Here is a 27,346-nt window from a genome sequence, read left to right as displayed (position 1 = left end):
CCTAGCATATACCTGCTTACATGAAAAGGAGAGAGAATAAGAAAATCTGTGTGGGAGTAAAATATTGTACAGTTAGCACTCTAGCAATTGAAAGCTTCTTATGGCAAAAAATAAGTTTAAACTAAAAAATTTAGGGATGTCCATAGAGTATGAATAGCATATTAAAATCAAGCAGATTCTTTCTCCTCAGACTATTAGGACACATTAATTGTTAGTAGTGAAGGTCCTCCTACACTGGAGGGCCATTCTTTCTCTCTTTTAAGCTGTGATTATGAACATACCGAGAATTGCCAGCACCGTGCTGTCCTTCAGGACTTCCATGGAACCTGAGCACACAAAATAGATCGCTTGCAAGGCATCACCCTGCCGGAGGAGATATTCCCCAGGAGCACAGAAAGAGGTTTTGATATGCAGAGACAGAGACCTGAGGCAACCACGGCTAGCACACTCAAAAAGGGAGAGCTGCAGAATCTCCTTGTTCAAGTGCATGGTGATGTCTGAACGCAGCTCATCTGGGAAGTCTTTTAAGAGCTGTCCAAAAAAGAGAAAAATGAGTGAAAAAGAGAAAAAGGGTAAAACAATTTGTTTCTTCTTTTGCAGAAGCAATCTGATTTAGTAGTGCTACACATATCATATTGATACAGAGATTTCCCTTTGATTTTTCTTATTCTCTTGATAAGACATGTATGCTATGTCTTAATAAATAATTATGACAATAAACACTGATAAATTCCAGGAAAACTATGAATAAAAGTATGTCTTTATAGTGAACCAAGAAAAAAAGCCATCAACCTTGTATGTGGGAATTCCCCCAAATGCATAATTTAACCTTGTCCCAGCTTTTTTCAGCTGCTAGAATACATGAGCCTATTCAGTTATATATCACTGTATACAGTAGCATATACTGAAAAGAGAATAAAAATTAACTTAATTTTGATTTTAAAACGCATAAAATTCATCAACAGGCTATATCGTTTCTTATATGGTAAAACCATTGATAGATTAATAATTTAAAAAACTCTCTAAGTTTTCTTTTTATGTGTTTCTTGTTTGTTTTGCTTGCTTGTTTTAACAATGCAGTTTGGGATGGGAGGCAAATCATGAAATACTAATGGTCTCTCCAAAGGCTGCTGTTGCAGTACAGGAGTCACTCACTTTCAGTGTGACTAAAGGTACAGAAGATACACAAGCTGAAGGTGATCCTTAACAAAAAAAAAACCCAAATCTAAGTGGGTTTTGTATCTTTGGGAATCTTATTAGGCTCCTTCTGTTGCTGGGATGCTGCTGAGTGTCTCATTCTTCGTGCTGCACACATCACAGAAAAGAATTTATCAGGAGGAGAATGTTCTCAAAACCAAATATTTCTGCTTATTTCCACATTATCTTTAGAGGTCACTGAGTTTTATAATGACATATATAACATGAACTTTGAAAGGAATGATTAATTCAAATAACACTCGCAGCAGGGATAAGCCAATATTTCTTCTGGAGTATAGGAATACATAACCTGGATAAGACATTTAATGCAAGCAAGCAAAGACATAACCAGAAATCTGTCTTTTGATTTCACTCTCATATTACATTCTGCAATATTTAAAAACATAGAGAAATGAATAACATCAAAAGTCAGGCCAAACTATTTTTTTACAGTATTGCAAAGAATTTTAAAAAAAAAAAAAAAAGAAAGCAGGAGGAAAGGGCAGTAAAGAAGCAGTAAAGAAATCCCTCCTTTAAAAAACATACAAAAACCTCCAGTAGATTTTTTTGTTTGGTGAAAAGCAAAACTGCTCACTGGGGTGTTTCTATTGGCATCATCCAAAAGGCTTCTGATGAATGCCTCTTCAGCATTTGAGAACTGCGGAAGACTTTGAATTTTTAATTTATGATATGACATTCTAAACTAGATTTTTCAAGAGCATACCCTCTTCCTGGGATAACCCAGCTTTATATTTAGGCATGTTCTTTTTTATATATAACATCACACAAAACACAGCATCATACATAGAAGAGTATAGCACCATCCTCCTCTAAGTCCATAGTCAAAATAATCAAAAACACAACCTTCCTTGTTTGGTTACCTCATTGGAATCAATTCCATTATTGACAGACCACGTAGTTTGGAAATATTCAAGCATCCTTTGCTTTAGCTGCTGTGGCAGGTGATGGACCCGTATAAAGTCCTTCAGGTCCTTGGTTCTTGTGTGATAAAGGGACCATCTGGAGTACATCCTCTGAATAATGGCAGTCACATTGCCAAACACCAAGGCATGCATCAGAGCTGGAGGAGGACAGAAATTATGTGTAATGTTGTGACTTGTTGATCATTAAAACATAACACAAAAAATAAACAGGATTTTCAAAGAAAATCAATTTCCTGATTGAGAGATGTAATAAAGCTTTGGAGTATAAGACTCCATGAATAATATACAGTATTATTCATATGATTTTTCATTTCCATTTTTTGTGTCATTAGCAGTCACTGCCATGGGACAGGATGATATCTAGTCAGGGTACCAAGCAAAAGAATACCCAAGCAAAGAATACCCAAAAAAAAAAGATTACCCAAAACCAATTAAGTTCATAGTCTAAGAAAAAAGATCAGATGAACCCATGTAGGCAGGCATGTTCGGGAAATAATGAGAAGCTATTAATCAATATGAAAACTAGACTGAAATGGTCAGTTGGTAGCTACATAGAATGTAACAGGTTTCCAAGAACTCATACAAATAAAAATGATTACTAATGGTGACCATGTGTAGTGGAATGAGGTTACAAATATTTACAGCTGTATCATATTCTGTGGAATAAGATGTTAAAACACAAAAACAAAACCCCAAAACATTGTAGACCAGAAATTCAAGTTTTTTAAAAAAATCAATCTGATTTCTTATGTTGCTTGAGAAGGTCAAACATGGTGTGAAATTGTTTATCAAAAAGTTCTGACGTCCTGAGTTTGTCTGCAATTAAGAGACTGGCCTGGGAATAAAAACAGCAGAAGCAAAACTGAAGAAATGCTTACAGATACAGGCCATCTGGGTTTGTCTGTGCAGAAATGTGCTTGCTGATTATCAGTGGGAAAAGTCACAGCTAGGTTGCCTGTCATGTGGTATTGATCTGAGGTATATAATATAAACATTTACAAATTGTTTATTGAAAAAACTATTAGGAGCTTGATTATTACTCTCAAGGGACATCTATCTTTATAGTGCTTGAAAGAAAGCAGACAGACTCCTGAGAGTGGCAAAAGAATTGGTTTATAAACAAGACAAGATGTTGACCTTGTATGGCAATTTAAAGTCCAGTGAGAGTGAGAAGAGACTAAAGGGAATAGGAGGAGGAAAGAAAACATTTTGGTGGTTGAAAATTCTTTTAGATGGTACAAACAGGCAGAAAATTCTTTAGTTTGGGGATATAACATCTTGTTCACTGGACTTTCACAGGTATAAAGTCACTCTTCTACCTGCTTGCCTATGAATAACTTTGCCTTTCAGTTTTCAATTCCCTCTGTGCACACTAGTCAACTAGCTCTTCACAGTTTGTCAGTTCACAAGCGTATCAGTTCTACCATTCAACAATATAAGTGAAAAAGAAATTGTTATAACTGGACTAAATAAAAGTATAGGCTACTTTTATATTCTGCTCTATTAATTTTGTGAAAGCTCTGCGATATCAAAGTGAATTAAATATTCATTATTGCCTTATGCAGGATATCTCTTTATTCCATGAATAAATGGAATATTTATTGAAATGAAGACTACTTCCTTCATTCCAACTGATTTTATGTAGTGAAAACCCCAAAACACAAAGACCACATTGTATTTTAAAACAATAATTTTATGCTACCAGCAAGAGAAATTAATAAGCTGCTTTTATTTTTGTGACATTGTCAAAATCAAAATGTTATAATTCTTGCGTGATCCATTATATTGTTGCATGATCTATTATATTATATTTTCAGGACTGGGAAAAATTCCAATAATTCATTGAGCAGTTTCTATATCACTCGATGTCACAAATACATAGTTTATGGGTCATTCATTGTGTTCCAGCTTGCAAGTGTCAAGTTGCCAATTTATTTTTTGATGAGGAAAATTTATGCTGCAAAGCTGACAACCAATGCCTTACTGACTACTGCTGCAGAAATACATACTAGTGTTTCCAGAGCAATTAGGCAAGCAGACAAAAATATGGGGGGGGGGGGGGGGGGCAGTAGGAAATCGTGGTTTGATTTTACCTTCATGCCCACTGTGTCAACTTTGGATAGTACGATGTACACTCTATGAAATAGCACTGCTGATTTTTTGTTGGAATAAAGGTGAAGAGAGAGCTGCAGGTACTTTTTTTAGTGGTCTTGGTTTACACCAAGCTCTGCAGATGCTACTGGCTCACTGGTTGTGCGCAGGTGCCTCAGCAGAAACGAGACCATAAATGGGCACTTGGCTTCCCCCAGCAGTATGACGAGGTAATTAATATAAATACTACTGAGCTCCAAATATGACAAAAACATTGCATTTTGATTCTAATCGGAAAAGTGATGTGATAAAATGTACTTCGTGATAATTACAGAGATTTTTGTTTATGGTAGAGTCACATGTAGCTCACCAAAAAGTTTTCCTGGCTCTGCTGCCTTCTCTCTGGGCTAGTCCTACACATGAGTATATGTACCAGCTCACAGCCAGATTCGTCGGTGAGCTGCCCACCTCCCCTTGTCATCATTCCCAGGGCTGCTGTGGGGACAGAACTGGAGCTGAATATACACCAGTTTCCTGGCTGACTGGAAGAGTGCCTGGCACATAACCTGACAATAATGTGAGTTCGCATTTTACTGGGTGACAACTGTCTTTTGTCACCTTAAGTGATCAAGTAGTTAGAAATAGGTCTGCTTAGGAGAGTTTGTCTTGTGTAAAATCAGCTAAGTTACTTCCTTCTTTTGGCATTTTAAATTAAACTTGCTGGGATTTTTAGGGTTTTTTATTGTTGTTGGGTGGGTTTTTTTTGTTGTTGTTGTTGTTTGTTATTTTTTTAGAAACTTACCTAAATTTCAACCTTAATTTTAATTGTCAATACCTCCCCAAAATGTTTTAACATGATGTATTTGTACTTACCCCCAATAAGCATTGTGCAAATGGAGAAGATCTTTTCAGCATCAGTATTGGCTGAAACATTTCCAAACCCAACACTGGTTAGGCTGCTGAGAGTGAAATATAGGGCAGCGATATAGGCACTTCTGATTGATGGGCCTCCTAGTGTATTATTTTCATAGTAAGGAGACTCAATACGTTTTCCTAGCTCATGAAGCCAACCTGAAAAACAAAGCATAAAAAGAAATATTTAAGGAATACTGACACCATGAAAACCACACATTCTGTAAAAAAAAGTAATTCTAAAAAAACCCTTTATTTAAAGACAGTGCATTCTTCACACAATTTCAAGACTAAAAATAATATTGAACTGTAGGAATTTATACAGCATGCTAAGCATTGTGTCTCTAGAGTATTTATTTTTATGCACGATTATTTATAAGGATTTTATTTCTGTATGGAAATCAAGAGTTTTTGAATTGCATATTACAGGTCTAATTAGATAATTCACAAGATCCATTATGGCACTGAAAGATAAAAATCATCACCTAATAACATTGCAGCAAGAATGCAATACTGATTTCGTTATTTCCATTAATTAATGCCTGGAAAGCTTTTACAGATTCCAAGACTAATTTCTTGTAATAACAATTACATATTTAAAGCTTTTTGTATGTTTCTTTTTCAGTAGAAAAGACTTAAACAACTAAATCTAACTTACAAACCAGAATTAATTTTCAAAAGATGCATAAGTAAGTTTTTCTAAATTGTTCATTTAATCTTATCTTTAATTTTGCTAAATGTCTCTTTGCGTGCTACAGAAAGTAGAATTAGCTACTCCCTCATAGATATTTGAAAAACAAAACAAAACCAACAATAAAACCAAAAGCCATAAACCAGGAAAAAGTATGCAGCACCTGTTTTGGAAAAGGGAAATAAATAACTTGAAGGAATTGCATGAACACAATGTTTCACAAAAGTAAAGATAGGGAGAAAAAAATAAAGATAAAAATCCTTCCTGTGCTCAGTTTTTCCTGTTATGTGGTTTGCCTGGGAGATTGTGAATCTTTCCTGGGTCTCCAGGAAGAACTGACAAAACAAAATATTCCTGGAAGAGTTTTATTTCAGAATATCAGTTGGAGGTCCCCCTGTTGTAAGCTGAGACCTGATAGACTGAATCACCTCCTGACACTTTTTCTCTCTCCACTTTAGTCTGCATCCATTTCTTCACTTTGAATGAATCCAAATATGAACTGGGGGAAATCCCTCTGTACAGAATACCTGCAAAAGTAGGGAGCAGATTTAAAGTATCTCTCCCAACACTTCTAGTTATGTTGGGGAAAAAAATCTGTAAGAATTTACCACCTACAGCAGACTTGTTGAGCCATGGCTGCTACCATACTCACTTGCATGCTCTCCTACAGAGAAGGCTAAGCCAGAAGGGCTAGGTAATAACAGTGTAAGGTCTAGCATTGGCCCTGCTGACTCACTCTGTGCAGGACAGTGAATTTAATTCAAGGCGTTAAGTGAAAGTGCTCTGCATAGTCATAAGATGGCAGTACTGAGCGGGCTTGTCTACCTTACCAACAGTCAAGAAAACTTATTAAAATCTCCTTGATTTTACCTTCATAGAAAGTATTAATCACATGAGACTATTTTATTATTGTGGCTAAACTGAAAGAAATGAAAGAAAAGCAAAAATAAAATTAAAAAAACCCACCAAACCCAAAGCATAACTGAACCAATACCAGTCCTCTCTCTGTGCACTGTTTTCCTCAGATTACATTACAATTCTTCAATGAGAGTATGGTCCTTTGTACAGCAGATTTCATTCTTATGTTCATGTTAGGGAATGTAATCCTACACATTGAAAAATTAAGAAAAAAACTACAAAAATCCCTGGCAGAGGGCAGGAAGAGTTAAAAAATTCTATCTAAACCTAACATCAAGGAATACAATCATAAAGTTTCAGCATCAGGTTTTGAAAGTGTTCTTATTTATAAAGAAAAAAATCAAAATCACAAATAGAATCAAATTTCAAAAAACTCTAACAAATTAAATGAGTTATTTTAAATAACTGTAAGTGATGTGTGACTGCTGAAATAACACCTAAGAGAAAATATCTTTCTTGCAAGTGTTCTAAAAGCCGCTAATTCCTGGCCTCTGTATTCCCATGTTTCTGCCTTTTGATATCTGAATGAATTTCATATTCATTGTTCCTGGTGGTCATATTGCATCAGACTGCAAGTTTCTTCACCTCAGTTTCAGCTATCAAGCAAATAAACAAAGAAGCAATAGTTTAGCTATTGTTACTTTATATGAAACATTACAAGCCTCAATTTCAGACTTACATATTTCCAGTGCTACCCAGAAAAAGTGAATTACTCCATTCTTTGATTTATAGATCTACTAGTTGGTAAACTGGTTTCTCCTTTACTGCACATTTTCAAGATTATCAGGCAAAACACCCAACCATACTGAAACATAATTGATAAAGGATGCGTTGTGGCTAGTACAGGTAAGGTACAAAAATATATGCTTACATCGTATCAAACAGCAGAAGTCCCTATATTATCTGTAATATTTCTTATGATTCTACCACCAAAGTACTAAATGGAATATTAGCATTTTACAGTTGCTGACAAGCACACCTGGCCAGGACACCAGTACTTGAAACAAGATAAGCACTCCTAGCCCAGTTCTGTGGCATGACTGAGAGTTAAAGAAATTACCTTAGTCAGTAAGATGAATGGCTTATCACTGAGCTACAACAGTAGCAACCAGCAATTATTAGCAATTGTTAAAAAATGCAAAAACAAATGCCCACTATGTAAGGAAAAGCTATTAGGTAACTTTCTTTAGAAGTGGACCATGAGATTTGGAGCAGAAAATGTGCATTTGAAAGGGAAGACCCGAAAAATACATTCATCTGATTTGCAGATTACAGCTTCTTATTTCTATTTTGGCTGTTAGAAATGATCCTAATCAGGACCTTTTGAAGAAATTATAGGGGTTGAGGTTTCAGCCAAAATGCATAAAATGCTACAAGATTTTTTCAGATCAACTAGATTTCTCAGATTTGGGTTGATAGCACATTTTTTCCCTCATTTTGAGGCATAGGTAAGATACTCTCGGTTCTAAAATCTTCCATTAGCCAATGGAAATAGTTGTGATGTAACACGATTGACTAATGCCTTTTACTTTTTCGGTTCCTGTAGGAAACAGCTCTCAGCAGATTCTCCAGAAACCTGAGTAATTAATTTTTGCCCTTACAGAAGAAGAGAAAAATAAATATACCTTGTAGTCAGAGGAAGCTTCCTAGAATTTAACATTATTAATATTGGCTGGCTCTGAATTAGTATTATCCAGATATAGCTCTAACTTTGAAAAAATTTTTAAACATCAATTAGCATAATTAAGAGGAAGATTTTTCAAAGGGAAAAAGAGCACTTAAGTAATCAAGGCCCGTCAGAAAAGTCAGCAGGATTTAGCTATCTAGCTCCATTAGGCTACCTTGAAAATTGCTGGAAGAATCTGCATTAAGTTTCATCTTATATGTGTATGGGGAATACTTGAGTACCAGCAGAAACATAAACAAGCATTTAAACATCCGTAGATGGTATGCTTTACAACTGGATGTAAAACACATTATCTAGTTTACTGGACCTCCATAAACTCAGTCTTCCCTTGGTTTTTTGCCTGCCTTTCATTGAGCAGGTAAATCACTCATAGTGTTCTATACCACTACTTAAATTTTACTTATATGCCACACACTTAACACAATGCTGTCTGGTATTTCAAAAACCTAGAAAATGGTTGCATTTTCTAATGCATTGATTACCTGCAGTATTTATTTTATAATTATTTTTTTTTTCCAGTTTAAGTGTAGATGAAAACTCACTGGCTTAATCTGCACTATTGTGTCAAGCAGTGCAAAGAGGTATAGATGAGGAGTATCTCTTAGAGTATCCCTGAATGACTGAAGGCAGGAACAGTTTCCCAATATATCAGTGATAATGATGATAAAAGAGAAAGGGTCAGCAAAAACCCTTTTCATTAAGGAAAAGATAAAAACTATACAAGAAAAACAAGATCTTTCACCACTGGAATGCATTTTAAAATTAAAATCATCATGTGACCTGTGAGCTACGTTGATTCCCACTGCAACAATCCTTGGTTGCTGCTGATAGCTCCTCGTTTTGGATCTAGAGTCTAGCAGCAAGGAGCTGTAGGTTTGCAGAAGAAGTCACACCACCGTTTCATTACATAGCTGCACACTCTGATCTGCCAATTATCATCTCATATTTCCATTTTAAATGGGGGAAAACTGTTGCGACGGTCTCACTAACCTCAATGAAGCAAAGATTTTAGCTTGTATCTCTCTTCTATTTCCTTGGAATATTAACCTCCAAAAAATGAACCTTAGGGCAAAACAGTTGCTAAGTTGGAATAATTAGGTGAATTCCCTTCTTTTTAGGTAAAAGCACTCGTGATTACAAATCTCTGTGAGATTTTAAACATCCAAATCACTTCCATCAACTGTCCACGTTGCTTCTTCAGAACATCTCATAAAAATGATTTGAGGGGGGGAAACCAGAGCTGATATTGTATATGAGGTAAGATGTTACCATCATTTTGTATAGCAGTATAATTAATATATTCTACCTTATCAAACTCTAATTATCATTCATTAGACATCAAAACAGTAGCTTTGTTTTTAAGATTGTTTCCAAAGAATTTTACATAGTTACTCTCTAATTGTTTCTGACTGATACAATGCATTCAAAATTTAGAGGTATACAAAAGGACTAAACCATTTTACTTATTCTAGTGTTCCTGACTTCCCATTATTGAATCATAATTGCCTCTATTCTCATGGTGATTACTCATTTAAGGTATTCAAGTTCTCAAGATCCTCAAAGCCTTTTTTATTTCTGTCAAACCAAAATGTTTTTGACACCTGCAGTTTTTTCCTGCTAAAACATTTATATTTTTCCCCTCCAGACTAAGAATACACTAAACAGCATTATTCCCACTACAGTGGAACATCACTGTTACCCTTTCATTGTCACAAAACCTGATAATTTGTTTATAGGTTTGGTCTATGATGGAATTTTGCCTGTCAGGTACCAGAGAAGATGGCTTAAGGATTAAAGACCCCCTGAGGTAACAGGAGCAATCATACTTTCAATCACTGCTGTGAAGAACTGTAAATATAGTGGACCTTATTTCACCAGGTCACAAATAAACATGAACCAGGGTTTTCTTTCACACGTATTAGAACAAATATGCACTAAAAAAACAGAAAAACCATGAAGGTGTCACACAGCTGTGGGTTCCACGAGTGTGAAAGTGCAGCTCCATCATGTGTGCTCAAATGGCATAATTGCACAATAGTAAAATTCAGCATCTGACAGAACCAAAGTGAAATTCACGTAGTCAAATTCTGTGGAGGGAAATTCTTGGCATGACATAGAAAAGAAATAGATTTAGCTTGGACTATATGAAACACAGTTTTATCTCAACTGCCCGTGGCTGGAGCCCTTGTGGTAGGGGCACACACAAAGCCACTCTAGGCAGCCCTTTGTGACCCTGGTACCAGAGCCCAGTCACCAGCCATGCTGCCTGGGAACTGCCATACATCCAACAAGTATGGGGATCAGTGCATGGTAGAATTATCTGCCCTCCACAATTCATGGTGTCATCTCTTTCCCTTGTGACACACTAACTGTATATTTTTTTTATCTGATTTATGTCTATTTCAATATTTTTCTCCATTTTTCTTTGTCTGGGTTATAATCTTACGTACCATTCTTGTGCATTCATTACACCAGCTTATCCAGATAGAGTTAACTATGTTAACCTTGTACAAGCAGATTATACTTGACCTCCAGGCTCAGTAGACTTTTAAGTGCTAACAGAAGTGAAGCACATGGATACTACCATGATGAAAGCCACAGAGCATTTTCTACAGATATATATAAAAGTTTATGCACTTTTGTTGGATGAATGCCCAAATTATAGTAAATAAAAACTAGCCAAAAAAATCCCTTTAATATGTAATTAAACAGGAAAAAAAAAAAACAAACCAACAAACCTTTACTATCAAGCATTCTATCCCTTTTTCTATTAAGTAGACAAAATCTTTAGAGGGGAGTGAACAAATGTTAAAAGATTTCATGCTTCAGGCCTGAATTGTTAATTTCTTTAAAACCTAATGCATAAACCAAAATAAAGCCTTCATCCCTGTCAATGCTACATATGTATCATTTAAACATCCATGTGAAATCACTAACAGCATATTTTGGGAAGCTTGCAAACAATGGCGGTGACAAGAAATGCAAAAATTTAAAGTGAAAAGTAGTTGCGAGCTTCAAAAGCATGCCTTTCTCAGAAACAACGTAATGTGACAAAGTCATAACAAGATATTGACACATTGTGCTCACTGAAAATGGAGTTTTCAAGGTGTGATAAATATTCAATAAGCTAAATAGTTTCAGGAAGAAAAGGTGCTCAATCAAAAGATTAAAAAAAGAAAAATAATCTAAGATTTAATTGTAATGTTGCTGATAACAACAGAAACACAGCTGAGCCCAAAGAAGCGTTGAAAACCTGACAACTAAACTTTAATTATCTGACAACACTTAACTCTAAATTGCAAGTATCACTGCTTAGAATAAACAAGAAAAATGTCTGTATTCCCATGGTAAAATTGATGCCCCTTTGGAGATGCTGACAAAATTCCTTTGTGGGGAGCGTTTAATTTTTTGTTATCAGCAGGGTGTGGCCTTTTAAATAATTTACATTTTCATTTTGGAATGCCGTAAGTGCAAGGAAAGATACTTTTTATCCTACAGGAAGCTTGTAATCCACTCCAGTGAAGGCACTATAGACACAATAATTATAACGCAATTTCCAAAATCTCTCTGGTTGATCACCCTGGGCATGTTCACTACTTGTAAGTGGGAGAACAATAGGCCTGATATGAAATACTTGTAATGCCAGCACTTTTTTTTTTTTTTAAAACAGTGTTGGAAATATATCTTTTAACAAATGTTTGATCACAGGTAAGAACAGGGTGGACTTTTGCATCTTTTCCACCTAAAGCAAAATGCTACACAAAAATTCAAGAAAACACAGTGTACACGAATTACAAATAGCTTCAAACATTTCAAACCTCAGTTTCTAACCAAAACCCAACTATGTGTGATGGTTTTGACTGGGATAGAGTTAATTTTCTTCCTAGTAGCTAGGATGAGGCTCTGTTTCAGAGTTGTGCTGAAAACAGTGCTGATAACATTTCATAAGTTATGTGTGTGGCCATAAGTTATTGAGAAGTGCTTACACAAGAGCCAAGGCCTTTTCTGCTTCTCACCCCACCTCAACAGTGAACTCACAGGTTGGGGGTACACAAGAAGTTAGTCAGCCAGGACAGCTAACCCAAGGGATGTTCCATACCATATGATGTCATGCTTAGAAATGAGAAATGAAATAATAAGAAAAGGGGATGTTGCGAATGATGGTGTTTGTTTTCCCAATTAACCATTACACATGATGGAGCCCTGTTGTCCTGGAGATAGCTGAACACCTGCCTGCCGGTGGGAAGTGGTGAATGAATTCCTATATTGCTTTGCTTGCCAAGCAGCTTTTGCTTTACCTTTATAAAACATCTTTATCTCAACCCATGAGTTTTCTCACTTTTTACCATTCTCATTCTCTCCTCCATCCCCCTGTGAAGGGAGTGATCAATTGCCAATGTGTGGCTTGGTTGCCAATGGGGTTAAGCGACATTCTGTGTTCATGAATTAGACTTAAACATTTCTAGATGAAGTCCTATCTTCTTTTGTCATGCAAAGTAAGGTTTTGCTCTTTTACTTACTCTTCTACTGGACTGGACAAATTCCTGAGGACCAACCCAGACACATTTTCACACTGACAGCCCCAAATATTTCTCCTTCACCATGTGGCAAAATATTCTCTTTCCAGAGAAATTATTTCATGTTTACAACTACAGTATATTTTGGTGAGAGAGGAAAGAAGGAAGTGTTATGGGGGAAATAGGTACCTTTAAGGGGCTCTCTAAGACAGTCTTCAAAAAGCTAGCAGTAGCTGATGCTCTGAATGTTGGTAGAGGTTATTAGTGGAGATTTTTCCTCCAGGACCATTTGCTATGTGGAATGGGAACTGTTTAGCTGAGCTTGTCCTATGTGGTCCTGCAGGCCCTCCCTGCAGGTTGACTGGGTAAGTTTTGGTGGCTTGTCTCTCTCACACATACACTGCATTCCTATCTCGCTGCCGCATAAAGCTTCAGATTGCATCTCTGGGACATGCAACTGGTATTCTGTAGATGTCTAAACGAATGAGACAGCCGAACAACTATTTTGTTCATAGTGATGAGGAAGACTCCAATATACTTTCCCAACAGTTTTACAGTATAGCAGTATATACATTCCCCTTACAGCAGAAATACGTTTATTCCAAGGGAGAGACCTCACTATACTACATATAAAAGATATGTATAATAGTTTTAAGAGTTAACTCAGCAGACCTGGAAGGAACACATTCCTTTTGATATTTTATGATAATTCTCTAAACAACTTACTGTTGCATAGAAGCTTTAGTGTATATGGTAAGTGCACCTGCATTCCTGCAGAACTAGGTCATAAATTCCTTCAGTCTCATTTATCAAGAAGTAGGTAAATTTAGAAAAGAAATGTGCTGAAAGACGTCTTCTCTGCGGTAAGTATGTACAGCTCTTCTCAACAGTAATTTGTCAGATGGTTATATTTGGATATGTAGGAGACTTAAAATCTTCTTGCTTTCACAAGTGAGCAGGTTTGTTTTTTTCTCTTCCCCACTTCATTGAAAGGATGAGATGGAGACATTTTCAATATCAAATTTCCATGACTGTGGCAGTCAATATATACAAAGCACTATATATAGCTAATTATTTTAAGATTTTTCCTTTTACTAGGACTACTTTATAAAAAACTGTAGAACCATTAATATATTTGTAAATATATTTGTAGTGAAGACAAGTGCTTTTAATTTTTTTTTCAATTCTCCTGGTTTATGTTCCCATCCCCCAAAAAAGATAAAATTAGTAATATAAGTAAATTAACTTCTTTTTTTGTAATATATATTTTTTTTTAATTTTAGATTACAGATACAACATACAAGGCTAAACATAGTTAGTTTAACAAATAAGACTATAAGCCTATCATTAGAAGGATATAAATAATTTGCAAATCATCTCCTTTAAGAGACGTCACACTGTCACTTCACAAAATGTCTAAGCATCTAACATTAGTGCTCCTTAGGCAAACTGGCTGTTACTGTCCTTTTCCAGGCTACTAAATGCCTTGCAGCTAAGCTTGGAATCAGAAACCTTAGCGCTTCTAGTCCCTTCAGTGCAAAGAGCACATCTATCTATGCTGTCTTTGCTTTCCTGTGTTCCATCAGTCTGTACCCATCAGCTAGAGCTTTTCTTATATTTAGAGTGTAATATTCTTTTGGGCAAGAGCAGCATTTTTATCCTATGTTAATTCAGCAACAGAGACAAGAGGGTCTTGACCCATAACTAAGATCTCAGGTGACGTTGTAATAAAATTAGTAGTAATAACTTTTTTTTTTATGGTGTCAGCTAAAATCATAGATACCTGCTTTTCAATTTGGAGTCCAAATTCCGTCAAAAATGATGTGAGCTACTACACGTGATTCATTACTGTCTTTTTAAAGAAATAAATACCCTCCTCCACAAGCAATACAAATTCATATAATCATAGAATAGTTAGGGTTGGAAAGGACCTTAAGATCATCTAGTTCCAACCCCCCTGCCATGGGCAGGGACACCCCACACTAAACCATGCCACCCAAGGCCTCATCCAACCTGGCCTTGAACACCACCAAGGATGGAGCATTCACAACCTCCCTGGGCAACCCATTCCAGTGCCTCACCACCCTCTCAGTAAAGAATTTCTTCCTTATATCCAATCTAAACTTCCCTTGTTTAAGTTTGAACCCATTACCCTTTGTCCTGTCACTACAGTCCCTGATGAATAGTCCATCCCCAGCATCCTTGTAGGCCCCCTTCAGATATTGGAAGGCTGCTATGAGGTCTCCATGCAGCCTTCTCTTCTCCAGGCCGACCAGCCCCAACTTTCTCAGCCTCTCTTCATACGGGAGGTGCTCCAGTCCCTTGATCATCCTTGTGGCCCTCCACTGGACTTGTTCCAACAGTTCCATGTCCTTTTTATGTTGAGGACACCAGAACTGCACACAATACTCCAAGTGAGGTCTCACGAGAGCAGAGTAGAGGGGCAGGATCACCTCCTTCGACCTGCTGGTCACGCTCCTTTTGATGCAACCCAGGATACTGTTGGCTTTCTGGGCTGTGAGAACACACTGCCGGCTCATGTTCATTTTCTCATCGACCAACACCCCCAAGTACTTCACTGCAGGGCTGCTCTGAATCTCTTCTCTGCCCAACCTGTAGCTGTGCCTGGGATTGCTCCGACCCAGGTGTAGGACCTTGCACTTGGCATGGTTAAACTTCATAAGGTTGGCATCAGTCCACCTCACAAGCATGTCGAGGTCCCTCTGGATGGCATCCCTTCCCTCCAGCGTATCAACCGAACCACACAGCTTGGTGTCATCAGCAAACTTGCTGAGGGCACACAATCCCACTGTCCATGTCACCGACAAAGATGTTGAACAAGACCGGTCCCAACACCGATCTCTGAGGGACACCACTCATTACTGGTTTCCAGCTCGACATCGAGCCATTGAGCACAACTCTTTGCGTGTGGCCATCCAGCCAGTTCTTTATCCACCGAGTGGTCCACCCATCAAATTGATGTCTTTCCAATTTAGAGACAAGGATGTCATGTGGGACAGTGTCGAAGGCTTTGCACAAGTCCAGGTAGATTACATTAAAATTAAACCTTTAGTATCAAAATATGCAAAAGACTCTCACAAAACACAGCTTTGAAGAATGAGATTTTTAAGTCTGCTAGCAAGACTTTAGGTCTGTATGTGTGCTGTGTGGCACAGTTAGTAAATTAATCTTACTTCCGCCCTGATATTCTCACCTGCTCAGATCTCACCATCAGAGAATCTCAGGATAAAGTCTTTCAGTAATTTATTTACCTGGCTATTTACCAGTCCTAACAGTGAGCATATTAACACTCTTGATTCAGAATCCACAAATAAATTATCCTGGGGGCAATGACAGTGGTGATCACAACCTTAAAAATTTTATAAAAAAAAAGTATGATTTATTAGCAAAAGCAAAAGGACTATATTTTTTAGATAAACAGTGAAATATGCTACATCTATTTTCATACTGCCTGTGTAACCACAAGCAATCTGCAAGAGTGGGGATGTTTACTTGTAGACTCCTCTATAAGAGTTCTTTATGATTCTCAAAGATGACTAATGCAGTAAGTGGTCCCTGATAGTTAATACCTTCCCCTCTTCTGCTGTCTCCTCCACTCTAGCAATCAAGACTATTTTAAGTAGCTTCTACCTGTTCGAATGCAGCCTCCCAATCTGGTAAAACAGGGGCAGATGCCTCAGCACAGAAGCAATTTCCTTCAGTAGCTCTAATTAGAAATGAAAGGGTAATTGAAGAATTGCAACAAAACCATGCTAAGTTTTCGTTTGACTAGCTTGCATAATCATGCAGGGGATGGATGGCATGACAGTACATATTTCAGTTCAGGTCAGTGTTGTCTGTTGCAGTCCACATGACATCCATTTGTCCTTCTCTTCTAAAGTAATAACATCCATGCTAGCTAGATAACAGCTAAGTATGCTAACCTTCACTACAATCTTCTCCTTGCTTTCTACATAGATTTCTCAATACTGAGTCTTTTTGTCTGCATTCGTGCTGCTTTCTGGAGCAGGATACTGCCCCAGTCAGGCAGCTGTACAATAAATAGCATTAACACTCTATTTTCTCTGGCCTTGTCTTAATTTTCCAATCTTTGAATGTATAACCTAAGTGACATTTTTCAATATATTTTTTTATGTGTCACTGGAATCAACGAATCTGAGATCCAAACATATTTGGCTTTTTTGAGGGTAAAATCAACAGCAGGGGATATTTTACTCCCAATTATGTCTTAACATAATAGCAAAACAAGAATTTGCAATGTAATTAAGGCTTGATGTAAAAAAAGGAATAAAAAGTAAAGAAGAAAGCTGGCATGTTAACAGAGAAGCGTGATGTGTTTAAAATTACAGAAGTTCTGAAACAAAACATCTATGTCTGCAGATCTGACAGGTCTTTCTGAAGTGCGTGACATAAGGAAATCCTAAGCACTAGCATTTTTACCTATAGCTACCTTAGATCTGACAATGGAAAATAATTTAGAATAATTAGGTATAATTACTTTTACAGAATCTGGTCTATGTAAAGTTGTAGAACGCCATGACATACTCTCACAACTCCATATTGGTTTCTTTTGCTGAAAGTAGTTACTAGTTAACTTTAAGCACTGTCTGTCACCTGAAAGTACAAAAGAAACATGAATGTTTTCCAAGAATGGAAGAAAGTCTGAATAGAAGAAAGTCTTGAATAATTCCTTTATTTTTATATGGAAATTATTTTCTGTTCTGGTAGTAGGAAAACCCTTCTTTCATCAAGCGTCTGCTCTGTTAAAGGGTAGGAAAAAGGATAAATAAATATAAAATAGGAATGTACACAAAGGACATTTCTAGATTAAAAAATTTAAGGCATGAATGTGCTACAGAAGAAAAGAAAAGCAATTTTAGTTGTTATGGGATGTCTACGGAATGCAATATGACATTCTAACAACCCAAGATCTCTACCTATATGATGAGGCTGAAAGAGGCAGACCAACCAAATATTTTAGCAGCAGCTGAAAAGATTTCAAAATACATAGCAAAGGCTTTGTGGGTTTAAACTGAATTAAAACATTGTAATTTGAACAGCCAAGCCATGCTCTTTAAAACCAGAAGTAGAAATTTCTGTGAAATGCTAACAAAACTTCCTATTACACCTATGTGGAATAGACACTAATATTTTAGCAAACTGGTACAAAGCTCTCCAAAGAGGGTAGTGTAATCCCAGAACAAACTAACCAAATAGATTGAGACATCTCCAGCCCTGCTAGTTTTCAGGACCTGGATGGTGTAAGCTGTGTCTGACCCCATGGTGATAGTCCTGCTTCAGCTAGCTGGCTGGACTATATAAATACCAGAGGTTCCCTACAGCCAACATTTCTATGATTCGAAGTATATCAGTTAAGGGTTAAAGACTGTGATGTAATTTCTAATTGACACACAATATTTGCAACTTTCAGTAAATTATACTCTACGGTATTTCCATTACAGAAGACATGTGGAAAGATCATGCTGTTATTTTACCTCTTGGGACTATTCCCTCTTATAGGGTGGATACTGAGCAGATTTTCCCCTACATGTGGCACTGAGAATTTCTATTACGGCTGCAGAAATTGGTCCAGCTACAGCTTTTCCACTGAGATAAAAACTGCTTTGTGGAATTAATGAACGATATGTAGGTAATCTACGGTTACACACAGCAGGATGCTTTCCACTTTCTCAAATCTCAGGGGCTTCATCCACACACCAGATTTTTAGTTTTCACTTAAAAATTGTCTAAAATTTTTGTCCTAGGTACAAAATCTCGGAAATGTATTAATAACCACCTAAAAACCTCTCACTCCCTTTCATAAGGTACTTTCATCCCTATTTTTTCTGGGCTGCAAATCTGACATCTTAGTCATGGGGTATTTTGTGATTGCTAAAATGGTTCAATCAGAAGGCAAAGTACAGTGTGTCAAGGCAAGTATAGTTTAAGCAAGGAACTGAGCCTATAGAAAAGAGCAGGGAAGAATGTCAGAATAAAACCCACTAAGACCTAAAGCAGTTGAAATACAAATTAACGTTAAAGTAAACACAAGGGAAATGTCTCAGTTCAGTTCAACAAACAGCACTCTAGTTTGGCACAGCTTCATCACAAAAATAGTGGTTTGGGTTTTGAAACACAAAATTGGATTATTTCCACAAATTTTATTTCTATGGATATTTTAAAAATTAAACAAATTAAATTGTATTTTAAATCCTGCCAAGGTCTGTTATACGCAGGTCTGAAAGAATGGATGTTAATGAAGAAAACCTTTCCTAGCAAGTATGTTTTACACATAAAGTAAGGCCAAGTTTTCAGTTAAGTCTTTATGAAACCTTTATTTTTAAGTGTAAGTCTTTACCATGTGCTGAAAGGACTCCACACATGCTTCCAGCACATGTACAGGTAATTATATTTGTGCATATAAAACCCCCTTGTAGCTGTTAACTTTCTCTTGTGTCTATTCTAACAGACTGACAAACGAGTGAAAAACTACGTGACTTTGCTAGTATTGTACTAAAATCTGTGCATAACTATCTGCAAATAGGGCTTCCTTTTAAAAAACTAGAAGAGCTTTCACTTCCTAGTTCAGCTTATTCAAACGTGTAACCCAATCAGATTAAAGAATTAAGTTTTCTTTTATAAATATTTCACACTATAAGCTTCTCCAAATTGGGCCTTATATAAAATATTCTACATTAAAATTGTTTTAATCATTCAGGTAATGTATCCAGCACACTTTAAAATACATATTTTTTGGTTGTTTTGGAATAAATAAGTACATTTATTCACTCTAATTTCTTCATGATTTTAATGAATTTATCTGGTTTAGTTCTTGCAAGGCTAGAAAATGTGAGCCTCAACACTAATTAATGGAAAATATACACATTGTGTGTGTAATGAAAGTATTACTTTTAAGGAGGAGTAAAACTTAAAAAGGATTCAGAAAACATTGAAACTCTTCAGAAGCTTTCTAGTGTAAGGTATTCACCTGTGGTTTAAACCTTTTGTTTAAACTGTCTTAGTTGAAACAGAAGTTTCCTAGTTCATTGTATAAAACTGCCTTTATCACTGGGAAATTCTTCAGTACTGTGGTATGCCCTTGTCTTTTTCAAAGGATGTACAACGTAATCCTTTCTACAAACAAGTGGTGTTTGTAATTATTTGTGAAATGTGTGCTTTGAAAACTTTCATAGCTTCAAAGTAATTGCCTTATTTTGGTTGTCTAGTTTATTCTCATTTTTTATTCATGTATGACAGTTCAGGAGTTAATTATTTTATGTAAGCGCTGCAAGAAATAACACAAACTATTTGACTGAGTCTCTTAGATACTGATGTCCCCAAATACTTCACAAGAATGGTACCCATCAGCATTTTCTTCATATATTAATCAGAAGTGAACCTTCAGCCCTGATCCCCTTGACATACAAAATAGGTGAGTATACAAGTATGTCTATTCCACACAACAATGGACCTTCAATTTCCCCTGGTCAACAAAGCATTATAATTCATTTAACTAAATTTAAGATATCAGCGCTCTTGCATGACACAACCATATATATTTCTTTTTAATTTTATATCTTTAATTTGCTTCTTTAAAACCAGAAAGGACCATAGTTCCAAAGTAACATGTTCTGTTATTACTAGTGAAAAAAAATTAAGAAAACTGTAAATGACGCAGACTGAAAACGAAATTAGAATCAAACATTCAGATACAGAGATGACAGATTGGAAGGAACAATTGGTCATGGCTAGTGAATTATGCCCTTTACAATTCAGTCAGCATGAAATTCTTTCCCCCCTTCTAAGTATTCATAAATTCTGATGGATGTGTGTGTTTGGAGTGGTGAAACTTGACCAGTATTTTATAGTAGAATACAGTTTTCTTGGCCAAGAACCTTGGAAATTTACAACTGCTCTTTCTGGCAGTGAAGACGATCCATTTTATTCTATCAGTGCAACAAAACAAACTGAACTGCTGCTCCCACCCTTGACAGAAGTGATCAAACCAGACATAATTCACCTAATATCTCACTGGTAAAAAGGAACATAGAAGACTTCAGACATCTGTTCTCTTCAGGCTTGGAGATTCTAAGCCTTCATCTCTAGCTTCACCTGGACACTGGAGACTTTAGTGAAAGACTCAGGCATTGGCCATTCCTCTGTTGAAATCACATCAGTATGAGAAAGGAAAAAAGAACCAGAGCTCAAGGCAGAGAGCTGCCCAGGAAGAATGCTGAGTGAAGTAACCTATAGACCAGGATAAGGTGTTCCCTTCAAGGGATTTGCCCTGTACATTTATCTGCCACACCTTAGACATAAGTTTCTGTGCCTGAGCCCCTGGCTTGAAGACAAGTGAAACTCAGTAACCATGCCTCACTCTCCTTCTTTGGACAGAAGAAATCAATGGCTTCTGGTTTGTTTTTCATCAGAAAAACCTACTTCATATCTGTGTGCTAAACAGAGACAACCCCAAGCTGCTTGTCCAGAATGAGATGCATGCCTGAGAGCCAATTCAGAGTATAAATCCTTCACTTGGAGTCAGGCAGAGAAGTCTCTTTAAAGGGTGTGACTGCAAGTGTGTGTTAAATGAAGATGGGAGGAAGTTTTGCATTGCAGAGTATGTGAAAGTATAGTGGTTCAGTCATGATTGAATTCTTGTTTTCAGAAGTGCTGTATATTATAAAAATAAAATCTGAGATGAGAGTAGTTTATTGAAATAAAGATTTAAATAGCTAAAGAATACCCTCTACAGTCCTCATTTTAAAGCTGCTCTCAAACACATACAATTTATCTTCTACAAAAACGCAGGTTGGTTTGTTTGGGGTTTGTTTCAGTTTTGATTTGATACCAACTCCTCCATAGTCAGAATGTTCTAAGCATTACAGTGGGTGGACTAGTAAAAAGTTGCAGCTGAATTTCTGGTGGACAGGAAGGAATTTTTTTTGAGACAATTACACAGATTATGCATGGCATCTTTGACTCTCTAAGAGAGCCAGCATACTGACTCCTGGCTTTCTCCTAATCTCCTCACTACTCTTCAAGATAGCTAAGTTTCAGCAGCTCATATGGTTCTCACAGAATGAACACCTTTAGCAACAGGAAACATTTTCAACATTATCTGTTTCCCATAAAGACAGATCGAAAAGTCATTTCTCATATTTGATAAGAACTTAAAGGGGAATAGCTCAGTATATATTAATTCAAAACAGCAGACAGCGAATAAAGAGCCTATGCCTAAATCTGTTACCAGTTAAATGTGTAGAAAAGAGAGAAATATATTGAAGTTGATGGAAGTAGAGTGGTAAGATCAGCCAGTAACTTCAACACAGTCTAGCCTCTAGTCCGTGTCAGCTAACGGAAAGTTAAGTTTATTTTTACAGGTTGCTGAAAATCATGCCACGTCTCAGTGAAACATTTGTTTCACCAATGAGAACAAATGAAAAGAACAAGATGGAATATAACAGAGAAGGATCTGAAAAAGCTAGAATGGAAACACAGGACAAGGACCATACTGCTGTTTCAGGTGGGTGGAATAGCTAATCCAGGAGTCATGTTTTTATCAGACATTAAAGTTAAGCTGCTGCACACAGAACAACTGTTTCCTAATATGTAGAATTTGCTGAGGTAAAGGTTTCTAGCACCTGAAATCAGTGCCCATACTGCATATCTTCCAAATACCTCATGTAATCTGTTAAAACAACAATACTAGAGCTAAGCAAGAGATACAGATTTTAACATTATACTACACTGGCATATGTCCCGATGCCACCATGTCATGACAGTTCATGAATAATATTCACAGACACTACGTCTGTCTCATTGTACAACCACATGGCTACATTTGTGAATATAACCATGGTTTTATATTATTTGTAATGGTAATATTGCCTGAATGACAAAAAAATGAAACAAAGGCTTACAACTAGGCCCAGCACAAACAAAGCAAACATACTTTTTGGTCTGGGTATTTTCACAGGGAGAACTTTATCACTCCCATTGCCCCAATCCAAATGCAAATTAAACACCTCATTTGTTTAAATTAGCCAGAGAAATAGATACACAGAAACAAATGCTGCTCCCACTGAAGTCAATGTTGTGAGATCTGGGCTATGGTGCATGTCTGACGGCAGATCAAGGTCCAAAGTATTATTTTTACAGTACTGCAGCTTTAAACGTTTACTTTAAGGGTTAGCAAAACCTTGGTCTTGAAATATGTGCTGCAGGCTTTCTGAAGAAGCACTAAATGGAGTAAGGAGGTTGTTAAAAGCTTTTTTTTCTCCCTTTGCCTTTCCCCCGCAAAATAGAAGCAAACATAAAAAGCAAAGAAATCCTTTCATACCAGGCATAGTTTTCATTTCTTAGACCAAACCCGTTCCTGTATTTCAGCTATTGTATGCATTGTAACATCCATACTTAGGGCACCAATTTTTCAGGCGGACACTGCCTGAGACACTCCAGTGAAGAATAAGCATACTTTCCAAAGGGGAGACACATTCCTTTTAATAACAAAGTATAGCATTCTATTTTTTATATTGTATTTTTAATGCTGCCAATCAGAAAGCCTGCTAATGCCTGCAATGTACTTTGTGTAAGTTCTATCGATGGAAACTTGAGTCTCCAGTTTTTATATTGATGCAATAAAATTTAAAGTTTAAAAATTAAAACCTGTAAATAAGAGACTAAGGATCATATTCTACTGCTTTGCCTACAGTAATAAATCTCTTTTACATGCTCTCCAAAACTGTACAAAATTTTCCAGTTGAGGCTTTCTTATAGGAGAATAGAATAGCCTCAGTGTCTTACAATAACACTATCTTTATTATACCTCAAGCAAGGTTTCTCCTGCGTGCATTCTCTGCACACAGATTTGTGATTTATTATGATCTCCAGATCTCATTTTACTGTGCTTAATCACTCATCCCCTAAATCACACCTGCTGTTCACCCCTCAATATATCACCTACATGGATGATGTGAAGTGTGGCAGATTGGTCATTTGAAGGTGAAAAGAAAGGCTACTCACGCGTAGCTGTCTATGACCAGAGTAGCAAAAATTATAGTGCATGAAGGGCCAAGATGCAACCTCAACATGTTTCACCAGCAAGTAGCTCACATGTGGAGAGCAAGAGAATCTGCACTGATTGAAGAAATTACATATTTTTATTTTTCTGCTCATATATGTGACATATAAGCTTAAACAGCAGTGATCTTTGCAAAATAATGGCTTCATGAGAGGTATCTGGAGTTTTCTGAGCTCTCAAATCCAATTTCTAATACTTGAACATTTTAAAACTCTTAAACATACAACACCACCCACTCCAAACAAATCCCCAAAGCCATTAAATATTTAACTTACAGAAACAACTATTCTGACAACCACAGAGCTAATATCTGTAGGAGCTTTGTAGGAGTCATCGCAGTTAGTCTCATATACATTCAGAGCATCTAGATATTTTAGAGAACAGCTTTCTAGGCAAAAATGCAAACCCACAATTTGTAGGAAAAAAGGCCCCAAACCTAAAACCAACAAAACTCTAAAACCAATCTCCAAACTAAAAGAAAATCAGGCTTTAAGCTCGACAGAGAAGCTCTTTGCCAGGTGGGATTTTAAAGTCTAAGAGTACACACCACTAAGAAGTGCCTTGACCCACCTAACAAGGAAGTGCATTGCCTTCAGCTGTCCACAGAAGATTAATCAGTGTGTGATGACCCAGATCTCAACACTCTTTGTTGAAATGCAAATGGGACTTCTGTGAAATGGCTCTGTTCCAGTTAAACTGGGATTGATTCTGATGAAGTTGTTGGGTCATTCACTTGTTAGTGCCATTGCCCAAGACAGGACAGAACTGAGGGGTGAAAGTTAATGTTTTCATAGCAGTAAATGCAAAAAGCCCCAGGGGATATAAGGAGAATTTCTGTTTTCCCAACGTGGCCCTTGCTCAGGTAAAAGGGAGAGGGACAGGCTGCATGGCGAGTATGGCCAGCAGTCCCACCTGGGGAGCATGGCTGCAGCCCATTCTTATTATTGGGGCTGCAATGAATGCTTTGAAATCAGCTATCAATTGCAGCTTGCGTAAACTGACAATGTGTTTTCATAATTACTTCCCACCAAAGAGACTTTTCTTTTTATTGTTATTATTATGTGGATTTGGCTTTTTGTTAGCAGCATTTGACCAATTTGTGCACAGTGTGCTTTCTTTGTATATTCTTCCCTACAGCTGCAGTCTTTTCTTTGAGAGGTTTACACTCTATGAGGAGTTCAACAGCAGGTCACAGACAGGGTTTACAAAAGGAAAAAGAAATAAACAATGAACTAGAAAAATAAAAAGGCTCCACAAATTGTTCAGTAACCTATGGACAAAATGGAGAGGTGTATTTACTGGACTTTCTTTCTTCTTTTCCTCTTCCTGACCTAGCATTCTCACCTCATCTGAGGTCAGACACCTTTAGCGATTTTGTCTTTTTTCCTTCAAATTTACTGTTATTAGAAGATATTTAGATACATGATTATGGGGTTAAGAGAGAAGAAAGAAAGGAGATAAGAACACGGCGTACTGCAGTTTGAATTCATATCACTGAGCCTTTGGTCACAGGTGTTTGCATTATTCACCCCATCAAATAATTTTCTCTTTTAGGAAACTCAGCCCTATGTTTAGATACTCTGTTTATGAAAGAGACACGTATGCATTATTTACCTCTCACAGATAACTTACATATTCTAAATTATTCACACGCTTTTTAATTGCGTATTTGGTATCTTAACCGCAGAAAGAAAACTAGCAGAACTTCTCCTTTCAAGTTAATTTTATCACTGGCCTTGTTTCATCTCCTGCTTCAGTGAACATGTAATAGATTTAGGCTAAAGGTAAATACAAGTAGAATTAAAAACATAGAATACAAGGAACAAGAAATAAAAGGGAGAAAAAAGGATGATTGATATGTCATCTGATAAAGACAGCAAAAGAAATTAACCTCTACAGCAAAGCCAGAATTACCCATGTAGGAAGACGTAGAGTATCAGCTGTTGCACTAGTGGGTAAAACACCTCCAACAGTGTACAAGTACTTGGAGATGCCAGGCTCCTATACAAGGTATATTTTTCCCCCACTGTACCATCACACACAGGTACAACTTTAAAAAATAATAATAAAAACCCTTAAAGAATAATGGAAAAGCTTCAAATCTGGAACTCAATGCAATCAGAATGAAGGCTGGGGTAGAAACTAAACATTGGATCAAAGCTGAGGATTCCCAAACCTTGCCTTCACTGGTAAACACCTTTTCTTCTGTGCTAAAAACAGCTAAACAATATACCTGAAGGGAGTTTTTAACTTGAAGGCTTATCAGGGCTTATCTGTTTCAATGTATAATAAGGAATAATGAGCACACTCTGTTGAAGAATATGCCTAATTTGCAAAAATAGGATGAACTGTCCCATCAGGTCTTCTACATAGTCTTTCCAGCCTTTTCTATCCAGATCCTCAATTTCCCAAACATTGTATCACTCTTAAAAATCTTGTTGCTTTTTACTTTCCCCATTTATTTTCATTTTAACCCTCTTTTTCAGATTGACCTGAAATTCAGAGCACCAATCTCTTCTGTTTCTCAACAAACAGCACTAAATAATTGTAAAAGATTAAAAAAAAAGCGGTATATTGACTTATACATGTGGGTTTATATTTTTATTTATATATATGCATAAATACACATGTGTAGACATCTATACAGCAGAAAGAAGAACTTACCTATGTCCCAGGTAAGGGGATTATTCTGTTCCATCTCCCTTTTCCCTATGACATACCAAATGCAGGCCATCCAGTGAGCAAGCAAGGCAAACATGGACATGAGAAGTGTGAGAACAATTGTGCTGTGTTGGGAATAACGATCCAACTTCTGAAGGAGACGCAAGAGGCGTAGTAACCGCACTGTCTTTAGGAGGTGGACAAGGGAAACCTAGGAGAACAGGGAGAGAACAACTTGTCAGCAGTTCTTTTGTTTCAATGAAAGGAAACTTATCTTTTAAACCTCTATGAATGTTTGACCACCTTTATTCAGTTGCATAGTTGCTCAGACTAAATCTTAAGACAGCAGAGAAGAGCAAAGAACATACTTAAAAAAAGTGTTTATTTGTTAATATATGTGTACATATATTTTTACTATTCCTGATTTAAAGCAAACAAACATGAAATACTAGGAGATCTTTTGACTTATTTTTCATGCAGTCTTCTTTCATATTTAACTTAAAAATCTATAATTGTGTAAAAATAGATCCTTCTCTGGATCTTCCTCTAGAAAAGAAATATAAGAAAACATAAGAAAAATGAACTGGCCAATGTTCATTTGATTCCCATATGAAACCACAATATAAA

General features: G+C 36.7%; 1 protein-coding gene across 1 annotated transcript in view; it reads right to left on the bottom strand.

Annotated features, from left to right (window-relative positions):
• KCNH8 (potassium voltage-gated channel subfamily H member 8) overlaps positions 1-27,346 on the bottom strand; it is a gene marked incomplete at both ends in the record, with an annotated part of 183,384 nt that overhangs the window by 41,387 nt on the left and 114,651 nt on the right. Inside the window, 4 exons of the mRNA XM_080610383.1 lie at positions 282-531; positions 2,079-2,278; positions 5,106-5,303; positions 26,723-26,930. Of these exons, the coding sequence (XP_080466509.1) occupies positions 282-531; positions 2,079-2,278; positions 5,106-5,303; positions 26,723-26,930 (856 nt within the window). The remainder of the gene's footprint in view (positions 1-281; positions 532-2,078; positions 2,279-5,105; positions 5,304-26,722; positions 26,931-27,346) is intronic.

Source organism: Psittacula echo (genome assembly GCF_963264785.1).
Source record: "Psittacula echo genome assembly, chromosome: 2".
In the NCBI taxonomy this organism is placed as follows: Eukaryota; Metazoa; Chordata; class Aves; order Psittaciformes; family Psittacidae; genus Psittacula; species Psittacula echo.
The sequence above is the reverse complement of the archived record's forward strand: the minus strand, read 5'-3'. Positions and strand labels throughout refer to the sequence as shown.